The sequence below is a fragment of the Cucurbita maxima genome, unplaced genomic scaffold (genome assembly GCF_002738345.1).
Source record: "Cucurbita maxima cultivar Rimu unplaced genomic scaffold, Cmax_1.0 Cma_Scf00008, whole genome shotgun sequence".
NCBI classification, from domain to species: Eukaryota; Viridiplantae; Streptophyta; class Magnoliopsida; order Cucurbitales; family Cucurbitaceae; genus Cucurbita; species Cucurbita maxima.
Genome location: NW_019272024.1, coordinates 2,944,047 through 2,963,061, shown reverse-complemented (window position 1 = coordinate 2,963,061; position 19,015 = coordinate 2,944,047). Strand labels below are relative to the sequence as shown.

At 36.0% G+C, this 19,015-nt stretch overlaps 3 protein-coding genes across 4 annotated transcripts in view; 2 read left to right on the top strand and 1 right to left on the bottom strand.

The window, feature by feature from the left end:
* The first annotated feature begins 678 nt into the window (after nucleotides 1-678).
* On the top strand, nucleotides 679-6,668 carry LOC111483410 (ubiquinone biosynthesis monooxygenase COQ6, mitochondrial). Of its 2 annotated transcripts, none has more exons than XM_023129620.1 (10): nucleotides 679-741; nucleotides 1,283-1,394; nucleotides 1,527-1,626; nucleotides 1,990-2,133; nucleotides 2,416-2,474; nucleotides 3,445-3,512; nucleotides 3,588-3,639; nucleotides 3,819-3,992; nucleotides 4,081-4,680; nucleotides 6,334-6,668. In XM_023129620.1, the coding sequence occupies exons 1-10, from the start codon at nucleotides 734-736 to the stop codon at nucleotides 6,547-6,549; spliced, it is 1,533 nt and encodes a 510-aa protein (XP_022985388.1). In that variant the 5' UTR covers nucleotides 679-733; the 3' UTR covers nucleotides 6,550-6,668. The 2 variants fall into 2 exon arrangements, with proteins under 2 accessions (XP_022985388.1, XP_022985389.1); XM_023129621.1 differs by lacking the exon at nucleotides 679-741 and adding an exon at nucleotides 794-1,097.
* A 258-nt stretch (nucleotides 6,669-6,926) lies between these two features.
* LOC111483433 (disease resistance response protein 206-like) lies at nucleotides 6,927-7,761 on the bottom strand. The gene has a single exon (XM_023129656.1). The coding sequence runs from the start codon at nucleotides 7,565-7,567 to the stop codon at nucleotides 6,998-7,000; it is 570 nt and encodes a 189-aa protein (XP_022985424.1). The 5' UTR covers nucleotides 7,568-7,761; the 3' UTR covers nucleotides 6,927-6,997.
* A 1,892-nt stretch (nucleotides 7,762-9,653) lies between these two features.
* The window catches only part of LOC111483391 (protein translocase subunit SECA2, chloroplastic), a 15,771-nt gene continuing 6,409 nt past the window's right edge, over nucleotides 9,654-19,015 (top strand). Inside the window, exons 1-19 of the mRNA XM_023129587.1 lie at nucleotides 9,654-9,966; nucleotides 10,064-10,198; nucleotides 10,301-10,370; nucleotides 10,466-10,530; nucleotides 10,675-10,795; nucleotides 11,301-11,392; nucleotides 11,595-11,660; nucleotides 11,936-12,000; nucleotides 12,078-12,165; nucleotides 13,411-13,476; nucleotides 13,617-13,732; nucleotides 13,958-14,048; nucleotides 15,722-15,805; nucleotides 15,873-15,965; nucleotides 16,080-16,175; nucleotides 16,266-16,351; nucleotides 18,432-18,510; nucleotides 18,606-18,719; nucleotides 18,853-18,948. Of these exons, the coding sequence (XP_022985355.1) occupies nucleotides 9,781-9,966; nucleotides 10,064-10,198; nucleotides 10,301-10,370; nucleotides 10,466-10,530; nucleotides 10,675-10,795; nucleotides 11,301-11,392; nucleotides 11,595-11,660; nucleotides 11,936-12,000; nucleotides 12,078-12,165; nucleotides 13,411-13,476; nucleotides 13,617-13,732; nucleotides 13,958-14,048; nucleotides 15,722-15,805; nucleotides 15,873-15,965; nucleotides 16,080-16,175; nucleotides 16,266-16,351; nucleotides 18,432-18,510; nucleotides 18,606-18,719; nucleotides 18,853-18,948 (1,809 nt within the window). The 5' untranslated portion in view covers nucleotides 9,654-9,780. The remainder of the gene's footprint in view (nucleotides 9,967-10,063; nucleotides 10,199-10,300; nucleotides 10,371-10,465; nucleotides 10,531-10,674; nucleotides 10,796-11,300; nucleotides 11,393-11,594; nucleotides 11,661-11,935; nucleotides 12,001-12,077; nucleotides 12,166-13,410; nucleotides 13,477-13,616; nucleotides 13,733-13,957; nucleotides 14,049-15,721; nucleotides 15,806-15,872; nucleotides 15,966-16,079; nucleotides 16,176-16,265; nucleotides 16,352-18,431; nucleotides 18,511-18,605; nucleotides 18,720-18,852; nucleotides 18,949-19,015) is intronic.

Here is a 19,015-nt window from a genome sequence, read left to right as displayed (position 1 = left end):
ATAATTGAAATGGAAAAATGGTTGAAAGAAAATGGAGAATGTTTTTATGTTATCTATGTTGTAGTAGTCGACAACCACATAGTATAGATATGATAGGTCCTTAACTTCAACAATTTTAATTATGGGTTTATTTGACATGTTCTCGTACATGTCAAATACGAAATAATGTTGCTGTAGCTAAAGCGAAGTTTGTTCTAATGCACTCGTGCTTTGGTCATCTTGAAGTTGTGGTATTGTTTGTTTTATTATTTTTTTTCTTATAGATTTATTATCGAGATAGGAACGAATAGACAAGAATAGAGTCTAGTTTAAAATTAGGTACGTGGTAATATTTAAAGATTAAGTTGTAATAAAAACATAATATTTTTAACGATCAAAAGATAACCTTGAAGATAATTGTAATTAAAAAAAATTGGAAAATTACTTTCAAATTAAATATTCATTTGGGCTAAAAATAAGCCTTCTTTTTTACTTTTGGATTTTTGAATATACCCCAAATTTCCTCTCGAGATTGGGCTCGAACTATTTCGGCCCAAATTGAGATTGGGCTCGAACGATTTCGGCCCAAATGGGATTGGGCCCAACTAGTTCGGACCAAATTGAGATTGGGCTCGCAACTTCGGCCCAAAATTAAATAGGCCCAAAGAGGGCGGCTATCTCAAGAAGATCTCTCGGCACTCTTCTACATTTCTTCGGGCGTCTTCTGCTTCTTCAGCTTCTGCAAAGGAAAAGAATGAACATGTATGTAACTCTTCTTCTTTCACTCTACTTAAATTGACGGAAAGTATGAATTTTCCTGCTGTTGGATCGTTTGAACGATGAGTGTTATTTCATCTAAGCTTTGTTTGTTTCCGGGGAAAATGGTTTTATCATCTCGGTTCTTTCTCTTTCCCTTACTCAAAAGGTCTCATGGGTTGTCAATTCAGTGAAGTCCTGTTCCAAAATTTGGCCAACGAAGAATCATAATCAACCCAATTGAAAAATTGTTCATTCAAAAGCGTTCGTTTAATTTAATTTCAGTTGGCAACCTACGACCACAGCTAGTTATTTTCTTCGTAGGTAGCTGCTCTCTACCCTCCATCATAAGACACATAAATGTAGGTGAATAAAAATCTGGCATCCATGGCATAGACTTTTGTATTGGGTGCTCTCTTTTTGGTTTTTTAATCCGATATTTTGCTTTAGCTTTTTTAATCCTTCATAAAAGGGTTGTTTTGATTTTCCATCAGAAGAGAGCTATCTGCGTTGATATTATAGTATGATAGAATATGTGCTGGAACAGGTTAGTTAGAAGAAACCTTGCCACTAATGTCTTTGGACCGAAGGCTCGATTGAAGAACTTCTGCTCTGCTTCAGCTGCTAAAGTTTCTGGCTCAAATGGAGACCATAGCTATGTAATACTATAATACTACATCTGATAATAAGTATATATTGATTTAATTCTTCTCAGAAGATTGTCTTTCCTTTTCTACATTTCCCTTTGTGTCACTGAGAATATTCATATATTTGATGTACACAAATCTCAGGTGCAAGGGGAGAAGCCAGGTTCCACAGATAGCTTTCCCCAACATGACATTGCTATAGTTGGAGGCGGCATGGTAGGCATGGCCTTAGCTTGCTCCTTAGGTAGGTGGTTTTTTGGATGAATAATTCCGCAACTCGTACCATGCCGATACACAAAGCACTCACAATTCATGTCTTCACACTTGAAATGATGTATTGTTGGATAGCAGAGTTGTTCTATAATTTCGTTTTCTTTTTAGCAACTGAGAGTTATCAATGTAGGTTGGAGTCAATGCTTTGCTTTGTTGTTTAATGTATCTTTATTTGCTTGTTTTTTCTGTGTGTTTTGTTATAATTTTGTGATTATCTAGAATATCTATACTCTATATACACGGGAAGTCCTTTTCGTCTTGCAATTTTAACTATAATTTATGAATTTAAAAAATGAAATTCTTATCAATAATCTTACTGTTGTTTGTATTGCAGCAAGCATGCCATTGACCAAGCAGTTATCTATTGCCATTATTGACAGCAATCCAGCATTAAAGGGTGGAGCCAGCATTAAAAAAGATGGTCCTCCCGATCCGAGAGTGAGCACAGTGACTCCTGCAACTATATCTTTCTTCAAAGGTGGTGAATTTATATAGTTATTATACATATTCTAAGATTTTATGTTTTTTTTTTCTCACTAAAATCACTCTTAATTATTGAATAACACTGCTATCTAGGCTAACTTTGTCAGAAAATTTGAAAGAATATAATTTTTATTTCATCCTTTTGCTGTACGCAACATTGTGCATCAGTTATAATATCCTTTAACATTGAAGCTGACACATAATGTTGGCTTACCTTTCATCTTCTTCATATACCAAATTAGTATTGAATTCAAATAACAGAATTCTCGTTGGCCAGACGTTGATGCATGGAAATATGTTGAACAACAACGGCATGCATACTTTGACAAAATGCAGGTATAGACTGTTCTTTGTAAACAATCCTTTGGAAATTCTAGTTAAAGGAACATGTTGTAATAGATCAGTTTAAATATTTTTTCTATTAGTAGCTCCAGCTCCCTTGTAATTTCTAATTTCATGTCACAGTTGAAAGGGATTAAGTAATTATTAAAATCAATAATACTTCATCCCTTCTTGTGCTTTAGTTTTAGCTATTTGAATGTTGTGTGTGTGGCGCTTGTATACATTATAGAAGAAGGTAGGTGTGAGGTTTTCTACTCGCAATCTGCCTAAAAACTCAATCAAACACAAGCACAACCAAAAATCAGTAGCAAATAGCACTCTACTAAGCACGGATACTCTATTTCAGTAGAGAATTTGTGGACATGAGTACGTTTTGACATGCTTTGGACACGTCCATGCGTGTCCAATTTTTTGTTTTTGGATATGCATGTCAACGCTCAGATACTTGAAGGGACACACTAACATATTTTTTCCTTTAATTTCATGTTTAGCCCAGCCTAAATTAGAAGGCCAACAAATTTATATACATCCTAAAAATAAAATTTTAAAAATATATATCCGTATCCTAGTATTTTCGCGTTCAACCCCCCCTCTCAAGCATGTTCTACCAAGGTAAATGGTTAGATTTCCTGATTTTCCCCTCCTAGAACATGTCTTCACAATGGGAGGCCCACACAGTAGGATTTCTGGTCTAATACTATTGCCCTTTTGTAGTCCTTGATTCTAAAATCCTGTTTGGAAAGATAATTTTTAAGAGAAGAAAACACGAAAAATATTTCATGACCTTGTTGGATTTGTTCTGTTGCTTTCAAATTTTGTTGTTCATATATAATAACTACTTATTTTTTAGCATTAACTTGTTAGAAATATGTTATATGCTGCTAGTATAATGCATATAATTAAGCTTGGGAGGAATTTTTCGTGATAAGAAGGAACTATCGTATCATCTTTCAATCTTTGTTAGGTTTGGGACTATACAGGCTTAGGTTACACAAAGTACCATGCAAGAGATGTAAATAAAGAATTTTTAGGGTAAGCTCCAGCATGCAAAATGAAAGCAACTCAATTAAATAGTTATTGGGTGTACTCATTTGGCTTTGGATTCAGCTGCGTGGTGGAGAACAAAGTGCTTCAAAGTTCCTTATTATCACGCATACAGGTAATCCTCAACTGTTAAATTTCTTTACTGATAAATGGACTTTCCAAACTCTGAGTTCAGTGTTCTGCTTTGCTTAAACTTTTCATTATAATGTAATTGCATAAAGTGGAGAGGGTCGTTAGAGTAGTCAGATGCTACCTTTGGATTCCTCAGAATGCTGAGTACCTAAATTTCAACAGTGTACAGATGCTCAAACAACAATATATTCCTCCAGATTAACCTCAATGAACTTAAGCCCAAGCAGTTCACCAACAGTAGCAGCTAACGTATCGTCCAAGACAACAATGAATGAACCAGGACATTTAGCAAAATTGGAACTGAGTGATGGCAGCAGTTTATATGCAAAGTTGGTGGTAATTATCTCTTGTAGGAAGGAAAAAGTTTCTAATTTTGGAAAAGTTGCTAGTTATTTGTCGACATTTCGTCCGAGTTTTCTTGCAGGTTGGCGCAGATGGTTCCAAGTCACGTGTTAGAGAGTTAGCTGGGTTTAAAACAACCGGATGGAATTACTCACAGAATGCAGTTATCTGTACAGTGGAGCACACTCAAGAAAACTTTTGTGCATGGCAACGATTTTTGCCTTCTGGACCGATTGCACTTTTACCAATTGGGGATAACTATAGCAATATAGTTTGGACTATGAACCCAAAAGAGGCTACAGACCGTAAATTAATGGATCAGGATGATTTTGTGAAGGATGTAAATTCTGCTCTGGATTGCGGTTACGGTCCTTCTCCACAGTCGAGCGTATTTGGAAGTCAAAGCTTTTTTTCATGGCTGAAGCCGGATGTCACTGTTTCAGTAGATGAAGGATTTGAGGTTCCTCCAAAAGTGGTCAAGTTGGCATCTGAAAGAATGGTCTTCCCATTGTCTTTGAATCACGCCAAGAACTATGCTTCCAAGCGTGTGGTTTTGATTGGCGATGCAGCACACACTGTTCATCCTTTGGCTGGCCAAGGAGTTAATTTAGGTTTTGGAGATGCCTTTTCTCTTTCGAAAGTAATTGCTGAAGGAGTTGCACTTGGAACCGACATTGGAGAGGTGGGGTATTTTTCTCTAATACTCTTTCATCCGTTGTCCTAACTATTGTTTCATGTTTTTAAATTTAGTCTGAATCCAAGTTTTTCATTCTGTCACATGGAAGGTTGTACTGTAGCTTATCTAGCCACAATTATTAGGTGTCATCAGACCCTTATATTTGGGAGTGGGGGACTATAGGCTAAAATATACTCATCGTCCCAACGAACAACCTTAGGTTCGTTTTCAATTCGACCCCGAGGTTTTAGAAGTTTCAGTAGTGCCCTGAACTTGAGAACTCAAGAGCATAGCTGTAACAGCCCAAGCCCAAGGCCATCACTAGCAGATATTGTCCTCTTTGAGCTCTCTTCCGTGCTTCCCCTCAAGGTTTTTTGAAATGTGTCTGCAAAGGAAAGGTTTCCACACCCTTATAAAGAATGTTTCGTTCTCCTCCCTAATTGATATGGGATCTCACAATCTAGCCCCCTTCGGGGCTCAGCGTCCTCACTAGCACTTGTTCCCTTTTTGAATCGATGTGGGACCACCCAATCTATCCCCTTCGGGGCCCAGCATCCTTGCAGGCACATTGCTTGTGTTCATCCTCTTTAGAGCTCAACCTCCTCACTACACATCGTCTGATATTTGGCTTTGATACCATTTGCAACGATCCAAGCCCACCTCTAGCATATATTGTCCTCTTTGGGCTTTCCCTTTCTTCCCCTCAAGGTTCTTTTTTTTTTTTTTAAACGCATCTGCTAGGGAGAGGTTTTCACACCCTTATAAATAATGTTTCGTTCTCCTCCCCAACCGATGTGGGTTCTCACATTTATCAATAGGAAGGCTGTGTATATCTCCTATCAACCAAAATTTTCATTTCGTCACATGGGAGGTTGTACTGTAGCTTGTCTAGCCACAATTATTAGGTGTCATCAGACCCTTATATTTGGGAGTGGGGCACTATAGGCTAAAATATAGTCATCGTCCCAACGAACAACCTTAGGTTTGTTTTCAATTTGAACCCGAGGTTTTAGAAATGACCAACAATAGATTTTGATGTTTACACAATTTTAATCCTTGGAATACGAGATTCTTGAAATTTTCATGATATTTCCTTTGCTTTCTTGTACATGCTTAACATCAGTAAGTCGTACTTATATTTTGAGGCATGAAAGTGATAGTCTTACGCATGCATGTATATAACTCTGAGCATTCGAGTTAGTTTATGTTACTTGAATTGAACTCCATGGAATAAAAGTAACCAAAGCCTTCAAAGGCATCTAAGTTTTGATCTTGCCTTTTTAATCACATGTCATCCATGTTAGTTCATTTGATTGATCAATTATGTTGGTAAGAAGTGCCTTTATCTTTAAACTGAAGGATGGTCCATATGTCCATTTCCTGAAGTTTTCTGTTAGTGGAGAGTTGCAAGGCACTCGACCCTCCAAATTGACATCTGATCCATTAGGGGACTTCATATACATGCTCTTAAATTCAACATTGTCGTCCTCGTACGATAACGACTTTACTTTATATCTGTCTTGTTTTTTAAATTCTGCTTCTAGAATGAAGAAAGTTGGTCGTAGACGACGAACCGAAAATAAAGTCGTTATCAGATGGTCTGTCGTTTTCGCTGCTTTTGTTATTGAAGTGAATTTTGAATGAATGAACTTTATGCAGGTAGGATTGATGAAGAAATATGAAGCAGAGAGGAAACCTGCTAATATTGCTATGATGGCCATTCTGGATGGGTTCCAGAAGGCGTATTCTGTGGATTTTGGACCTCTCAACGTCTTGCGAGCTGCTGCCTTTCATGGGGCTAACTATATTTCTCCTCTTAAAAAGAGTATTATTTCATATGCCTCCGGAGATCAAAGGCTGCCTCTCTTCACTTGAGGCTTAAATAACACACACAAAGGAGACTGCAAATCTTATAGACAGCAAAATGAATTGGTTCTTTTTTTTTTTTTTTTTTTCATTATGCTTTGGAATAAAATTTGTTCTTTGTAGAGAAATAGAGGAGCCTCTCTTATCTACTCGACATAAAATTAAAATTTTTATTTAATGACGCCTAATTAATAGAATATTAAACTTTTAATTTTGATTTTGTGTATAATAAATTTAAACTATCTAATTTAAATTAATTCAAAGAGTAAAAATTATTGCTTGTTTCTAATTGTTAAATTTTTTTTGAAGGTGATTGAATTTTTTTTTTCTTTAACGGTCAAATAAACCTTATCCAATCAATTTATTGCATTACATTGGACAGAGAATAAAATCAAATGCATCAGATTTGAATTCGAACAAACGAAAACGGGAGAGGGAAAAAACAAAAGCCCAAAAATCACCAACATTCATACAGTTTAATATCCGCCCGAAGCCTAAAATAAACTTCCCCTTCAAACGAATCCGTGGACAGAGTCGCAATCCCTCTCGCCATGAAGAAATCCCCCGTCCCACCGATCACCGAAACATCTCTCGTCTTATTCATCAACGGATCAGCGCCAGCGAAGTTCAAGCTCCCTCTGTGTTCCGTCGAGTTGAACACAAACGAGAATCCAAGCCACGCCGTGAAGATTTCCTTCTTATCGTAAATGTAGAATCCCTGAGCCCGTCCCACTGGAGTCCCGTGCAGATCGTTATCGACAGTAATCGGGTCGTCAAACACCACCACATCGCCGAAGTGGTTCATTCCTGTAAGAACCGTCGTATTTCCCCAAGCCGGAGCCCCGACAATGGCGGCGGTTGCGTTCGCAGCGTTTTCGCCGTTGTAGAGGATATCGTGGAAATAGAACACCAGACGGCGGCAAGGGCGGCGAGAGCGGAGTTTTCCGGAAGCAATAGCGGCGGAGAATGCAGAAAATATGAGTAGGAGGAAGAAGAAGAGATTGGGAAGGGGAGATTTGGGAGCCATGATTGTGGAAGAAATTAGGGCAGTATTTGAACATGGAATCGGATTGTAATGGTTCTTATAGAAGATGAGTGGAGATTCAATGGGGGAAAAAACAAATAACGGAGGTGTAACTTGGGATGGAAGAAAAAAGAAGGAAGAACAGATTGAGGAATTTTTGTCCTACGCTTTGGGATGCTTAATGTCTACTGCTACGACTGATAAGGGATTAGTTGGTCCACTTGCGGCGCCTGAAATAAATTTTCCACAATTTCATCATGGGAAGGTATAGTTATTATTATTTTTTTCTTTTTTTAACGTTATAATTTATTAAAAAAAAAAAAAAAAAAAAAAAACTCATCAATTTTTATTCAAAATTTTAAATTATTTTAACACCATAATCTTTATAAATAAAATATTATTGTTGAATTTATGACGCTTCATAATCCTTTCTAAAAATTTTAATATTACTTCAAACGTGCCATAAATGTATTTTTGGAAAACTTAGATGAAACTATTTTTTTTTTTTTTTTGTAAATTAAAAGATTTTATTCTCGAGTAAAGGGTAGTGTGTGTTTATGAGAAATAATATGGTTTAAAATTTTACCGATTTTAATTTTTTTTTCTATATTTTAAATTTACTGAGATACGATAATAAAAAGTATGCATTATTAAATTATAATTTAATGATATTTTATGATCTAATGATTTAAATCAGAGCTTGGAATTTAAACTTGATGGCTCCATCTTTGTTATATTACTTGTCTTGAAATGTTTTTAAGAGTGAAAAATATCCTCACAAATCAACCCCGTCTTTTACGTCTTATCTTCAATCATATATTTCCTAAGAGTTTTTCTTATCCCAAACATACTTTACTTTGACATTTGTATGATTTTGCTACCAAAATGAAAAACATATTTTTTTTTCGGTAACTAGTAATTTTCTTATGATCACTCTCATTTGGATGTAAAACCATCCTCATATCACTCCGGTCTCCATGTGATTTTGGTCTATTCATGTACATTTACTTTACTCAGACGTCACATATCCACTAGCTTTTGCCTTGGTTTCTCGAAATTATACCATAATGAAATATATAACGCCTCCCTAAATTGGGTTATTTATTACAAAGTGGCGTAGTTCATGTCTTTTCAAACATTTAAATTAGTTAAAAAAAAATCATGTTTAGATGAACAACAAACAGAAGAAGAAAGAAAAGAAGAGATGAGTAATGACACAGTTGGGCATGTCTTATGAGATTCAAATTAAAGCAGATTTAATTAAAAATTAATGTAACGGGGAAGTTCTTTACCTAATTGGTGGGTGAACAAAACCCACCAAAGCCCGTATTAATTAGGATTTTTTAGTTATCTCGTTAGTGATGTATTATAATATGTAAATGCTTCATATTTAGTATATGAGATTTTAATGATTAATGTAATAAGTAGGACAGAAAAGTAGTACTTTTTAAAAAAATTAAAAAAATAACTCAACCAACAAAAAAATAGAGGGTTCAGTTGAGTTAGAGATCAAGAACTCTATTCGAGTGGCTTGAATCACCAACCGAACCAATCCAATTTTTGGAGTGGGTTATTTTTGTATGAGTGTGTTTGGATATGGAATCGCAACATGGAGAATGTCCTTGTCTCGCAGTAAACCTAATTTTAAGTTATGGATCATATGATGGTTTATCTTAGTATGTGAGAAGGGTCTCTAGTCAAAATCGCAAACTAAACATTTTTTTTATTTTTATTTATTTATTTTTTTGGTATATTTGCAAACAAAAAAATCAAACTATTTATATGGAGATTTGCAAATAACACAACGTTCATGTGTTTCTTTAAATTTCTATATACTTTTTTAAAATATTAAAAAAAAAAGAAAAGAAAGTAGTTAAAAAATAAGTGTTGCTTTTAATCCATAAGGTTTGAATTTGGGCCCAAAATAAATATGGGCCCAACTTCTCAACTACAATGAAGTTTGGGCCCAAAATAAATATGGGCCCAACTTCTCATTTACAGTTGAGTTTGGGCCCGTTCGTTGTTAAAACGCCCAAAATAAAATCCAGCATCAGTTATCTTAGCAAAAAAATCACTTACTTGGCACAAACCAACGGCGTTCACTTCCATACGGACAGCGAAAATACAGCTGCTCCGTTGAGGCTCTGGGTGACCGAGCAATACTCTAATCGGTTCTGTCGAAGGGGTGCACCGGCAAGAACCCTGGATAAACCTGCATGGCTACCACTCATGCTTTTCCGAAGCCCCCTTCCTTGCTGCCGTCTCTGCGGCCCACCATTGGCTTTGTCAGTCCCATTTCTTTCCAAACGTTGGCATCTTTTCCCTACCCTCTCCGGCGACACCGTTCAATTGTCACTTCCTCATCGACGGCCACTGCCTCTCCCGTTGTCGCGTCATTGAAAGTTTGTGTTCTTTAAAACTTACTTGTTTCGCCGTCTTTTCCTGGCTGCAATCCTTCTGTTTGAATCTTCACTCTGTGTATTTCTATTGTTGGTTCAGGAGACTTTGGGGTCTGTTGGAAAGACTTGGAGTGATTTAACGAGCATGAATTATTGGGTTGTTCGAGATTACTATCGTCTTGTTAACTCCGTTAATGAATTTGAGCCGCAGATGCAGAGCCTTGCTGATGAGCAGGTTCATTGAATTAACTTGTCATCTCTTGGCTGTAATTGCTTTTGATATCCATGTAACTCTACGGCCCAAAAAATGAAATCAACTGAATTTTTCAATATCCAGCTCACTGCAAAGACTTCGGAGTTCCGGAGAAGGCTTGAACAGGGAGAGACTTTGGCAGACATTCAAGCTGGTTAAGGCATTCTATTTTCATCTACCTGAATTTCGAAGCTTATACTCCAGTTTCACTTGCTTGTTTATTAATTCTTCTACTTACAATCCTTTCAGAGGCATTTGCGGTAGTCCGTGAAGCTGCAAAAAGGAAGCTTGGAATGCGCCACTTTGATGTACAGGTATCCGTTTCCTTCCGTTCTCATCATCTTTAGTTCATGTAATTTGGAGTTAGATTTTTTATTTTTTATTTTTTATTTTTTTCCGGCTTGAAATGGTGGTGGTTACTATGGTGATCAGTGTGGGTTTTTTTATATTTACCACAGATTATTGGTGGAGCAGTGCTTCATGATGGTTCCATAGCGGAAATGAAGACTGGTGAAGGGAAAACGCTGGTTTCTACATTGGCAGCATATCTCAATGCCTTGACGGGCGAAGGTGTTCATGGTAGGACTTCAAATTGTACTTTTGCGTGTGATATTATCATGGCTTGTAGCGAATTAATTGAAGTCATCCTGTAGTAATCGGATATGATAATATGTCAACAAATGTTATTTAATAAAGAGAGGAAGAAAGGAAAAAGAGGTTCTTGTCAATTTGTATACATCTAAATCATAAGATTGTTACTCGTACTACCTTATTATTTAGGTGAAATCATGTTTGTTGAGATGAAGTATGATCTTATAGTCCTCACTTGGTGATCCTGTTCTGGTAAATCTTGAATCATTCTATTTGTGTTACCAGACATTTAGAGCATAAATTGTTCTAGCGCATTTTGTTAAAGGTACCTGTCCTGAGTTACTTTCATTTTATTAATTCCTAGTCTGTATGGTTGGTTTTGTTTTAGCTTACAAGTGGCACACCCTTTGAATTTGAAAGGAAGTGTACGGGGTCTTTGTGTGTTCATCTGTTATTTTTTTGGTCAAACTCTAATAATATCTCATTTTTCTAGTTGTAACTGTGAATGACTATCTGGCTCAACGTGATGCTGAATGGATGGGTCGTGTTCATCGCTTCTTAGGTTTATCAGTGGGTTTGATACAGGTGATTAGCAGTTTGCTTGTTGTCCGTACTTTACATGTTTACAAGATATTTTGTTATAGTTATCAATGATAGAGGACAAAATCTTCCTCCTCAATCCATAACGTTTCTATTGTTTATATATATTTTTTTGGAGGAAACGATGATTTCATTGATGTATTTCAAGTTTTCACTTCATTTGATTTCTTTTTAATTCAATAAACAGAGGGGGATGAAGGCTGAAGAGAGGAGATCCAACTATAGTTGTGATATCACTTACACGAATAACTCAGTAAGTCATATTTTCGTTATTTGTTTGTTGCATCCTGCTGCACTCTTACCATTGCTTAGTTGATAATACTGAGGCTAGAAGTGCTGGTTGATTGGCAGTGTTTTTGCTCTTGTACGAACCTAAATGATTATAATTAATGTACATCCTTCATCCAACACCCATATAGTCTGAGGAACCATTCCATGTTATTTTCTCCTTAATGACATAGCGTAAATCTGAGGGAATCATACCGCCTCTCCCTTCCTGACATAGCATAAATCTGGGGTGTTTTTCAGGAACTTGGCTTTGATTATCTACGAGACAATCTAGCTGGAAATGAGGAACAGCTCGTGATGAGATGGTATGCTTATGACGCAACTTGAACTTGATTGCCATAGCATTGGTGCCCTGCCAGTGACATTATTATGTAAATGACAGGCCAAAACCGTTCCATTTTGCTATAGTTGATGAAGTTGACTCAGTTCTTATTGACGAAGGAAGAAATCCTTTATTAATAAGTGGTGAGGTAAGAATTTATTTTTACCCTCTGCATTTTCTTTGTAATTATTTGGAAGTTCAGTATCTTAAATCAAAATCTTGTAAATTAGTAGTGCAGTTATATTGCATGTGGAATCTTTTTGTTAGAATAGAGATATAAATAATGAAGAACGAAAATTTCATAAAGCTGAGGAGATCTCTAACCAATCCTATTGGCATGCGTAACAAACGGAGGATAATTACAAAATTTTAAGAAAAGGTAGCTTGTTTGACAATTGATTCCAGAAATGCTCGTTTTGGCCTTCAATTTGGACCACGTTTTTCTTCAACATTTCATCTTTTTGGGTTGTTGGTGCTCAAACCATAGTGGAATAAGAGATGAAATGGGGAAGAAGTAGGAGAAAAGAGAGGAGAAGAAGAAGAAGAAGAAGACAAAATGAGAAAAAGAAGAAGACAGAGGTGAGAGAGAAGAAGAAGACAGAGACGAGAGAAAAGAAGAAAATAAAGAGGAGACAGAAATTTCAGTTTTGTTTTTTAGATAGAGGTTTTTGGGTTTTGGGTCCTTTTGAGCAATTTTCCAAGCTTGGTATGTTTGGTTCAAGTTTGCGATTATGAGAATGCTAGTCATTTATTCGTATTTCATATGATGACTAAGTTCATTTGGGGAAAAGCTCTCGGTCTCTTTACTTGGAACATGCCTTGGTCTGAGAAGGATTTTCTATTGCTCTCTCTCATTGAGCAATAGCATACATTCAAAACTAAGTGCGAACTCTCTCTGGCATTTGGTTAAATTGTAATTTTCCTACTACTTGGAAATTTGAATTTAAAGAAACTGATTGTTTCAAGATTTGGAGGAGAAAATTTCGGAGGGCTCTTGGGCTATTCTTTTCAACTTCTCCAATTGCAGCCTTCCCTCAATGGATTTCGCAATATTTTATTATTATTTTTTAAAATGGATCTAGAATTTTACATTGATGAAATAAGGAATTACATAAGGATAATAACAAAGTGTAGGAAAAAACTAGATTACAAAATTTGAAGTCACAGACACTTGGAAAAAAACAAACTACTAAACTTGGAAACTATCTAAACCTGAACTGCCTAATTTCAGACTTTGCATAAGCTTGACATCAATGGATTTTGTAATTTTCTTCGGTAATTTCCTTTGTTTGGCTTTGGTGAATTTTGAATCTATCATTTTTATGTTCCTTTTACTTTACCGGAAGCAGTTTTCCATAAAAAATTGTATTGTCTTTGTTATTTTCTTTCTTAGGCTAGCAAAGATGCTGCCCGATATCCAGTTGCTGCTAAGATAGCTGAGCTGCTTGTGAAGGGAATTGTGAGTTGATCACTTAATTTATTTCTCCATTCGAATTCTAAGATTCTGAGAGTCTTTGGCTTGTTAAATAGTAACAAGAGGTGCACATACTCAGTGTTGTTTCTACTCAGCATTTTATTTTATTTTATTTTTGGTTTCAGCATTATAATGTGGAATTGAAAGACAATTCAGTAGAGTTGACCGAAGAAGGAATTGCAATGGCAGAGATCGCTCTTGAAACCAATGATTTATGGGATGAAAGCGATCCATGGGCTAGGTAATGGTGCAATCTTTTGTTTTGAGTTTTATTTTGTAAATATCTTTTAGTCTTGGTCTTGAACCTTCACCGTGGAATTCTCTTTTGTATTTTTTTTCTGAAATTATTTTTTAAAGAAATTGTTATGTGCTTTTAATTTTTTTTTACTTTATTTTTTTAGTAAATAATATTCTCATCGGATATCGGAAGCTGAATCTTTCTCCCTTTAAACTTTGGCACATACAGATTTACGATAAATGCACTTAAAGCTAAAGAATTCTATCGACGAGATGTCCAATATATAGTCAGGAATGGGAAGGCTCTTATAATAAATGAGGTAAACTTGTACTTCTGTAATAATTGCTTTCTTACTGTGCTACTATTGCCATTGTTGTTAATCATTGTGTTGGTGTTGGGTTCATAGTCTACTTTAATTTGATCTTGTTTAAAAAGATTGTGAAGCATATTATGTTCATTCAAAAATTGCGTGGTGGTTTTCCCTGATGCAGATCGATATTTGTGTTTTCTATAAGAAAAACATGAAACATAAATATCATTTTCAAAGGTGTTTCATTGATTTAGCCACTAGTGGCATAGGTCCTTGGTTGAAATCTATGGTTATGACTTTAAAATCCCATTAGACTACCTCTGCAAGATCTAATTGAGGACCCTGTAGAGTTAATAATCTCTAGTTTTAAATTTAGTGAATTTTAGAGTTTAGGGATGACACGGCTGGAAAAGAAAGCCAAGTCATAGCACATCCTAAAGGCAGTTTTTTCAAGAGTTTGGGAGCACATTACCACTCGCACTTTTGTGGGTCTCTTGGGTAAGGGAAACAACAAAATCTTCCGAGGCGCCTGAGAGTTACTCTAGTGATATTTGGTCCCTTATTAGATTTTTTGTTTCTATCCAGGCCTCAGTTTCAGGTTTTTTTTTTTTTTTTTTGTAATTCTTCACTTGGTCTTATTTCTCTTGACTGGAGCACATTATTGTAGTTTGGCTCCCTTTTGTGGGCTTTTTTGGCCTGTGTATTCTTTAATCTTTTTACAATTAGGGTCAAGTTTTCTCATAAAAAAAATCATTAAGATTATGTCAAAAATGCAAATCCCAAGCATCAGATAAGGCTATCCAATTCTCACCCACAGTCAAGTGGTTAGTCGCTAGAGCCAAGGAAATATGGTTGTGAGGACCCCACAAGTAAAAGCCAAAGAAACAGACTGGCTGTTACCAAGACATCTTTGAATATGAGTAGCAACAATATCAATAGTAGAAGCTCTCTGAATCGGCAAAGGCCAATGACAATTTCGTGCAGTCAAATAATAGTTGACAACAATGAGTTCATGCCAAGGAGCATTAGCTCATTTAAGAATCTCCTCATCCATTTTGCCAAAAGAGCTAAATTATGCTGCTGAAATTTTTATCTATGCCTGGCCACCTAGAGATTTAGGAAGTTGAGTCATTTCCCATTTAATATTAGCATACCACTGTTGCCTCTAGATCCTTCCTAAAAGAAATCACAAATAAGTTTCTCCAAAGATTTAGCTACCTTTGCTGGTAGCTTAAATGATGATATGTAATAATTCGGGATGTTTGAGAAAGTAGCTTGGAAAAAATTTAGTCACCCACCTTTCAAAATAAAAGCATATTTCCAGCTATGAAGCTTATGTTGTACTTTCAATATCAGGCTGCCAGAAAAAAGAACAATTCGAACGGCCTCCCAAAGGAAGCCCAAGATAAGTAGAAAGCCAATTACACTGCTTGCAACCAAATGTCGTTGTCAAATACTCCATTTCTGAATCATGAAGATGAATATCCAAAAACGCACTCTTAGCAAAGTTAATATTCAGTCCAGAAGCAATATTGGAACCAAATGTTGTAGAATACTCCGTGTATTTTCTGAATTGTCATGTATTTATCGTCTCTTCCATACAATATTGGCGGCATTTTTATAGAACTTTCAGGGGTGATCATATAGACGACCATATCTGACAATGAATTCACTTTCTGCAGCTGACAGGCAGAGTGGAAGAAAAAAGAAGATGGTCTGAGGGAATACATCAGGCAGTAGAGGCCAAAGAAGGCCTGAAGATTCAGGTATTTTTTCTTAGAAAGAAAAAAAGATAACTATTGTTGGTTTAGTCTAATTTTGTATACTTCTCAGGCTGATTCGGTTGTAGTGGCACAAATCACATATCAGTCTTTATTCAAACTCTATCCCAAGTTATCAGGGATGACTGGAACTGCAAAAACTGAGGTGGGCACTATTGTAGAGGAATCAAATTTGATTTCATATATTCTTATTTAGTCATTTTTGCTTTAAAGATTATTTTGTATTTTAATTATCATATTCTGATATATATCATTTCAGGAGAAAGAGTTCTTGAAAATGTTCCAGACGCCTGTAATTGAAGTGCCCACAAATTTGCCAAACATACGTAAAGATTTACCTATCCAAGCTTTTGCGGTAGGGCTTTAATACTTTTTTAGTCATCTGTAACCTTCCCATATAGTTCAATTTTTCAACTTGACCTTTTCTGATATCTCTTTTTGTTAGTCTGCTAGAGGTAAGTGGGAATATGTTCGCCAAGAAGTTGAATACATGTTCAGACAAGGTCGTCCTGTTTTAGTTGGAACCACCAGGTATTTTTTACTCATCTTTTTATTCTGGCCAATGTGCCATGTAATTTTGACCCTAAATGGATCTCATATATATGTTTTTCAAATCAAGTCCCCTCATCTTTACATAAGGATTTCCATTTACTAACAGCATGGTTGATTTTATGTCCTTTCTGGTAGTATATAGAGCTTAGAACTACTAATGCCATCTGTTGATGATCTTTGGCATTTTAAAATCACTAATAAATAGAGACCGCAAAGGTGCCAGATTACATTTCAAGGAGCTAGGGAGTGAACCCAATCGCCTAGGCCCTTTACTTTCTTGATAAAGATGGAAAGTCCTCGATAGAAATTTGGTCTGTGCATTAGGTCCATTCCTAGAAAAATGCAGGTTAGACCTTATTCCCAAAAAACAAGGGACAAGTAGAGAATTAAAGGTACTTTTGAACTCTGTCAATTATGAGAAAAATTGTTGTATTGACACTGTGGAAGGGAAGCCTAGTGTAGATCAATGAAGATTCCTTAGTGGAATGTCAGGCGCTTTGGAGCTACGAAGAACGAGGAATTATTAAAGACACCTAGTTTTCATTGATCTTGTCAAAGTTTTCCTTAAAGAATCAGAGCTGTAGAAAGTGAAGAACATTAGATGGCTTATTATTCTTTCCGTTGGTATTGCAAGGGGACCGTAGCTTTGTGGAAGGATAGGTTCACCTTTGCCTACGATGTTTTCATCGGGAGTATCTATCTTTTTGACAATTGACTTGGGGAACAAATCAGTTTGTTGGGTCTTTAGTATCTATGGTCGAAGAAACACCTTTGGAGGGAAATTTATGATTCTGAATGTTTGGTGTATGGGTGAAGTTCAATGTTTGCTTGATGGGTGCAAGAAAATCTTCACGTCATTCCGTAAACAAAAGCATGAGAAAGTTCAAGCAACGGTCCAATGCCTCTCATGATTCTCATATTTCTAAATGGGACCTTCACTAGGTCCACCATGAGAGAGCGTGCCTCTCATGATTCTCCTATTTCTAAATGGGACCTTCACTAGGTCCACCATGAGAGAGCGTGCATCTCTTATTGGTGGATTTGTTCTTTCAGATGATTGAAGTAGTAGGGTTCATTCGTTCCAGTTTCTTACATAGGGAAAGGAATATTGGGAGTATTTTTCCCTTTCTGCTTGTAACCACATTTTTCACCTTGCCATAAGTCCTAATGTTTCCCTCACCCAGGTTTCGAGGACTTGATAAAAGATTGTTGTCGAATTACTCTAAGGTGGAAGGTTGGGCAAGATTTTCTTTAAATAAATAGCTTAGCTGCTGAAAATTGATCTTAAAAAATTGCTTCGATACACTTTTGGGCGATTCTCAGTTTTGAAGATGAGCATTACTACCTCTCTATCATGAACCGAGAGTTAAGGAAGGAAAGCGGTGGCCTTATCAATAATGTATCCAGTTGGAAGGGATAGAGAAAGACGAAATAAATTAAGATTTCAGTACTTATGATTGGAAGGTGGATTTTAGAAGAAACCTTACTGATTTGGAGGTGGTTAACACAAGATACTTTGGAGACAGCAACTTTGTAAAGTCTAGGAAAAGCTTCAAACAAAGGCACACATATCAACCATTTGTATTTCCAGAAACTAGTTTTATTACCTTTGCCAAGCTTAATTTTATACCAACCTGCAGAGGATTGGATATTCTTCATGATCTGGGGCCCTTTAACAGGTGAGAAACATTCATGGAGGGCAACCTCATGCTCATTCCAATGATACTTCGTGGCAGTGACTTTCCTCCACAAGATATCCTTCTGCACCATAAAACGCCAGCCCTGTTTGGCAATGAGAGCCTGATTCCTCAATCAATATAAGTTTTTTCATAGAATCTGATTCCTCTCCATTATACTTTTTTTTAAAAAAAAAAATTCTTGTATTCAAGGTTTTGTTTCTTTGTTGATGAGTATTTCTAACAAGTTGATTTTTATTTTTTAAGATTTTTTTTTTTATGAATGTTTTACTATCCTCTTTTTTATAGGGGAGGATTTCTATTTCACTATTGTAGGTATTATGAGTATATCTACCCCAATGTTCTCTTATTTCTTGATGCAGCGTTGAAAATTCTGAATACCTATCTGACTTATTGAAGGAGCGAAAAATTCCCCACAATGTTTTGAATGCACGACCCAGGGTTAATATCTTACCAACTAAAACTGTATTTTGATTGATTTGTCTAAATCCTCTATTAAAACCTTTTTGCCCTCCCGTTTCTTATATTTAACCCAGTATGCAGCTAGGGAAGCTGAAACTGTCGCACAAGCTGGAAGGAAATATGCCATCACCATTTCAACAAATATGGCTGGGAGAGGCACTGACATAATTCTAGGAGGAAATCCAAAAGTAGGTTTAGAAGTGAAATCAGTTTTTAAGTCAGTTTAGTGAACTCTGTCCCTTTCTATGAAGAAAAGTTGCATCATTTTTTAAATTCAATTAACTATTGATTTTTAAAAAATTTCTTGTCTAATACTTGAAGATGCTTGCGAGAGAAATTATTGAAGACAGCCTGCTTTCATTTCTGACAAAAGAATTTCCTGATTATGAAATTAATGGCGAAGAAGTTTCAAGGAAGGTAATTTACTATGGTTATTTGTTTTTTTTTTTTTTTTTTTTTTTTTTTTTTTTTTTTTTTTTTTTTT

Excerpts from the sequence above, each read along its gene's own strand:
- LOC111483433 (XM_023129656.1), bottom strand. The coding sequence starts at position 7,567 with ATGGCTCCCAAATCTCCCCTTCCCAATCTCTTCTTCTTCCTCCTACTC.
- LOC111483410 (XM_023129620.1), top strand. Across the intron at positions 1,395-1,526 it reads CAAATGGAGACCATAGCTAT|GTGCAAGGGGAGAAGCCAGG; the intron begins GTAATACTATAA and ends CACAAATCTCAG. Across the intron at positions 4,681-6,333 it reads TTGGAACCGACATTGGAGAG|GTAGGATTGATGAAGAAATA; the intron begins GTGGGGTATTTT and ends AACTTTATGCAG.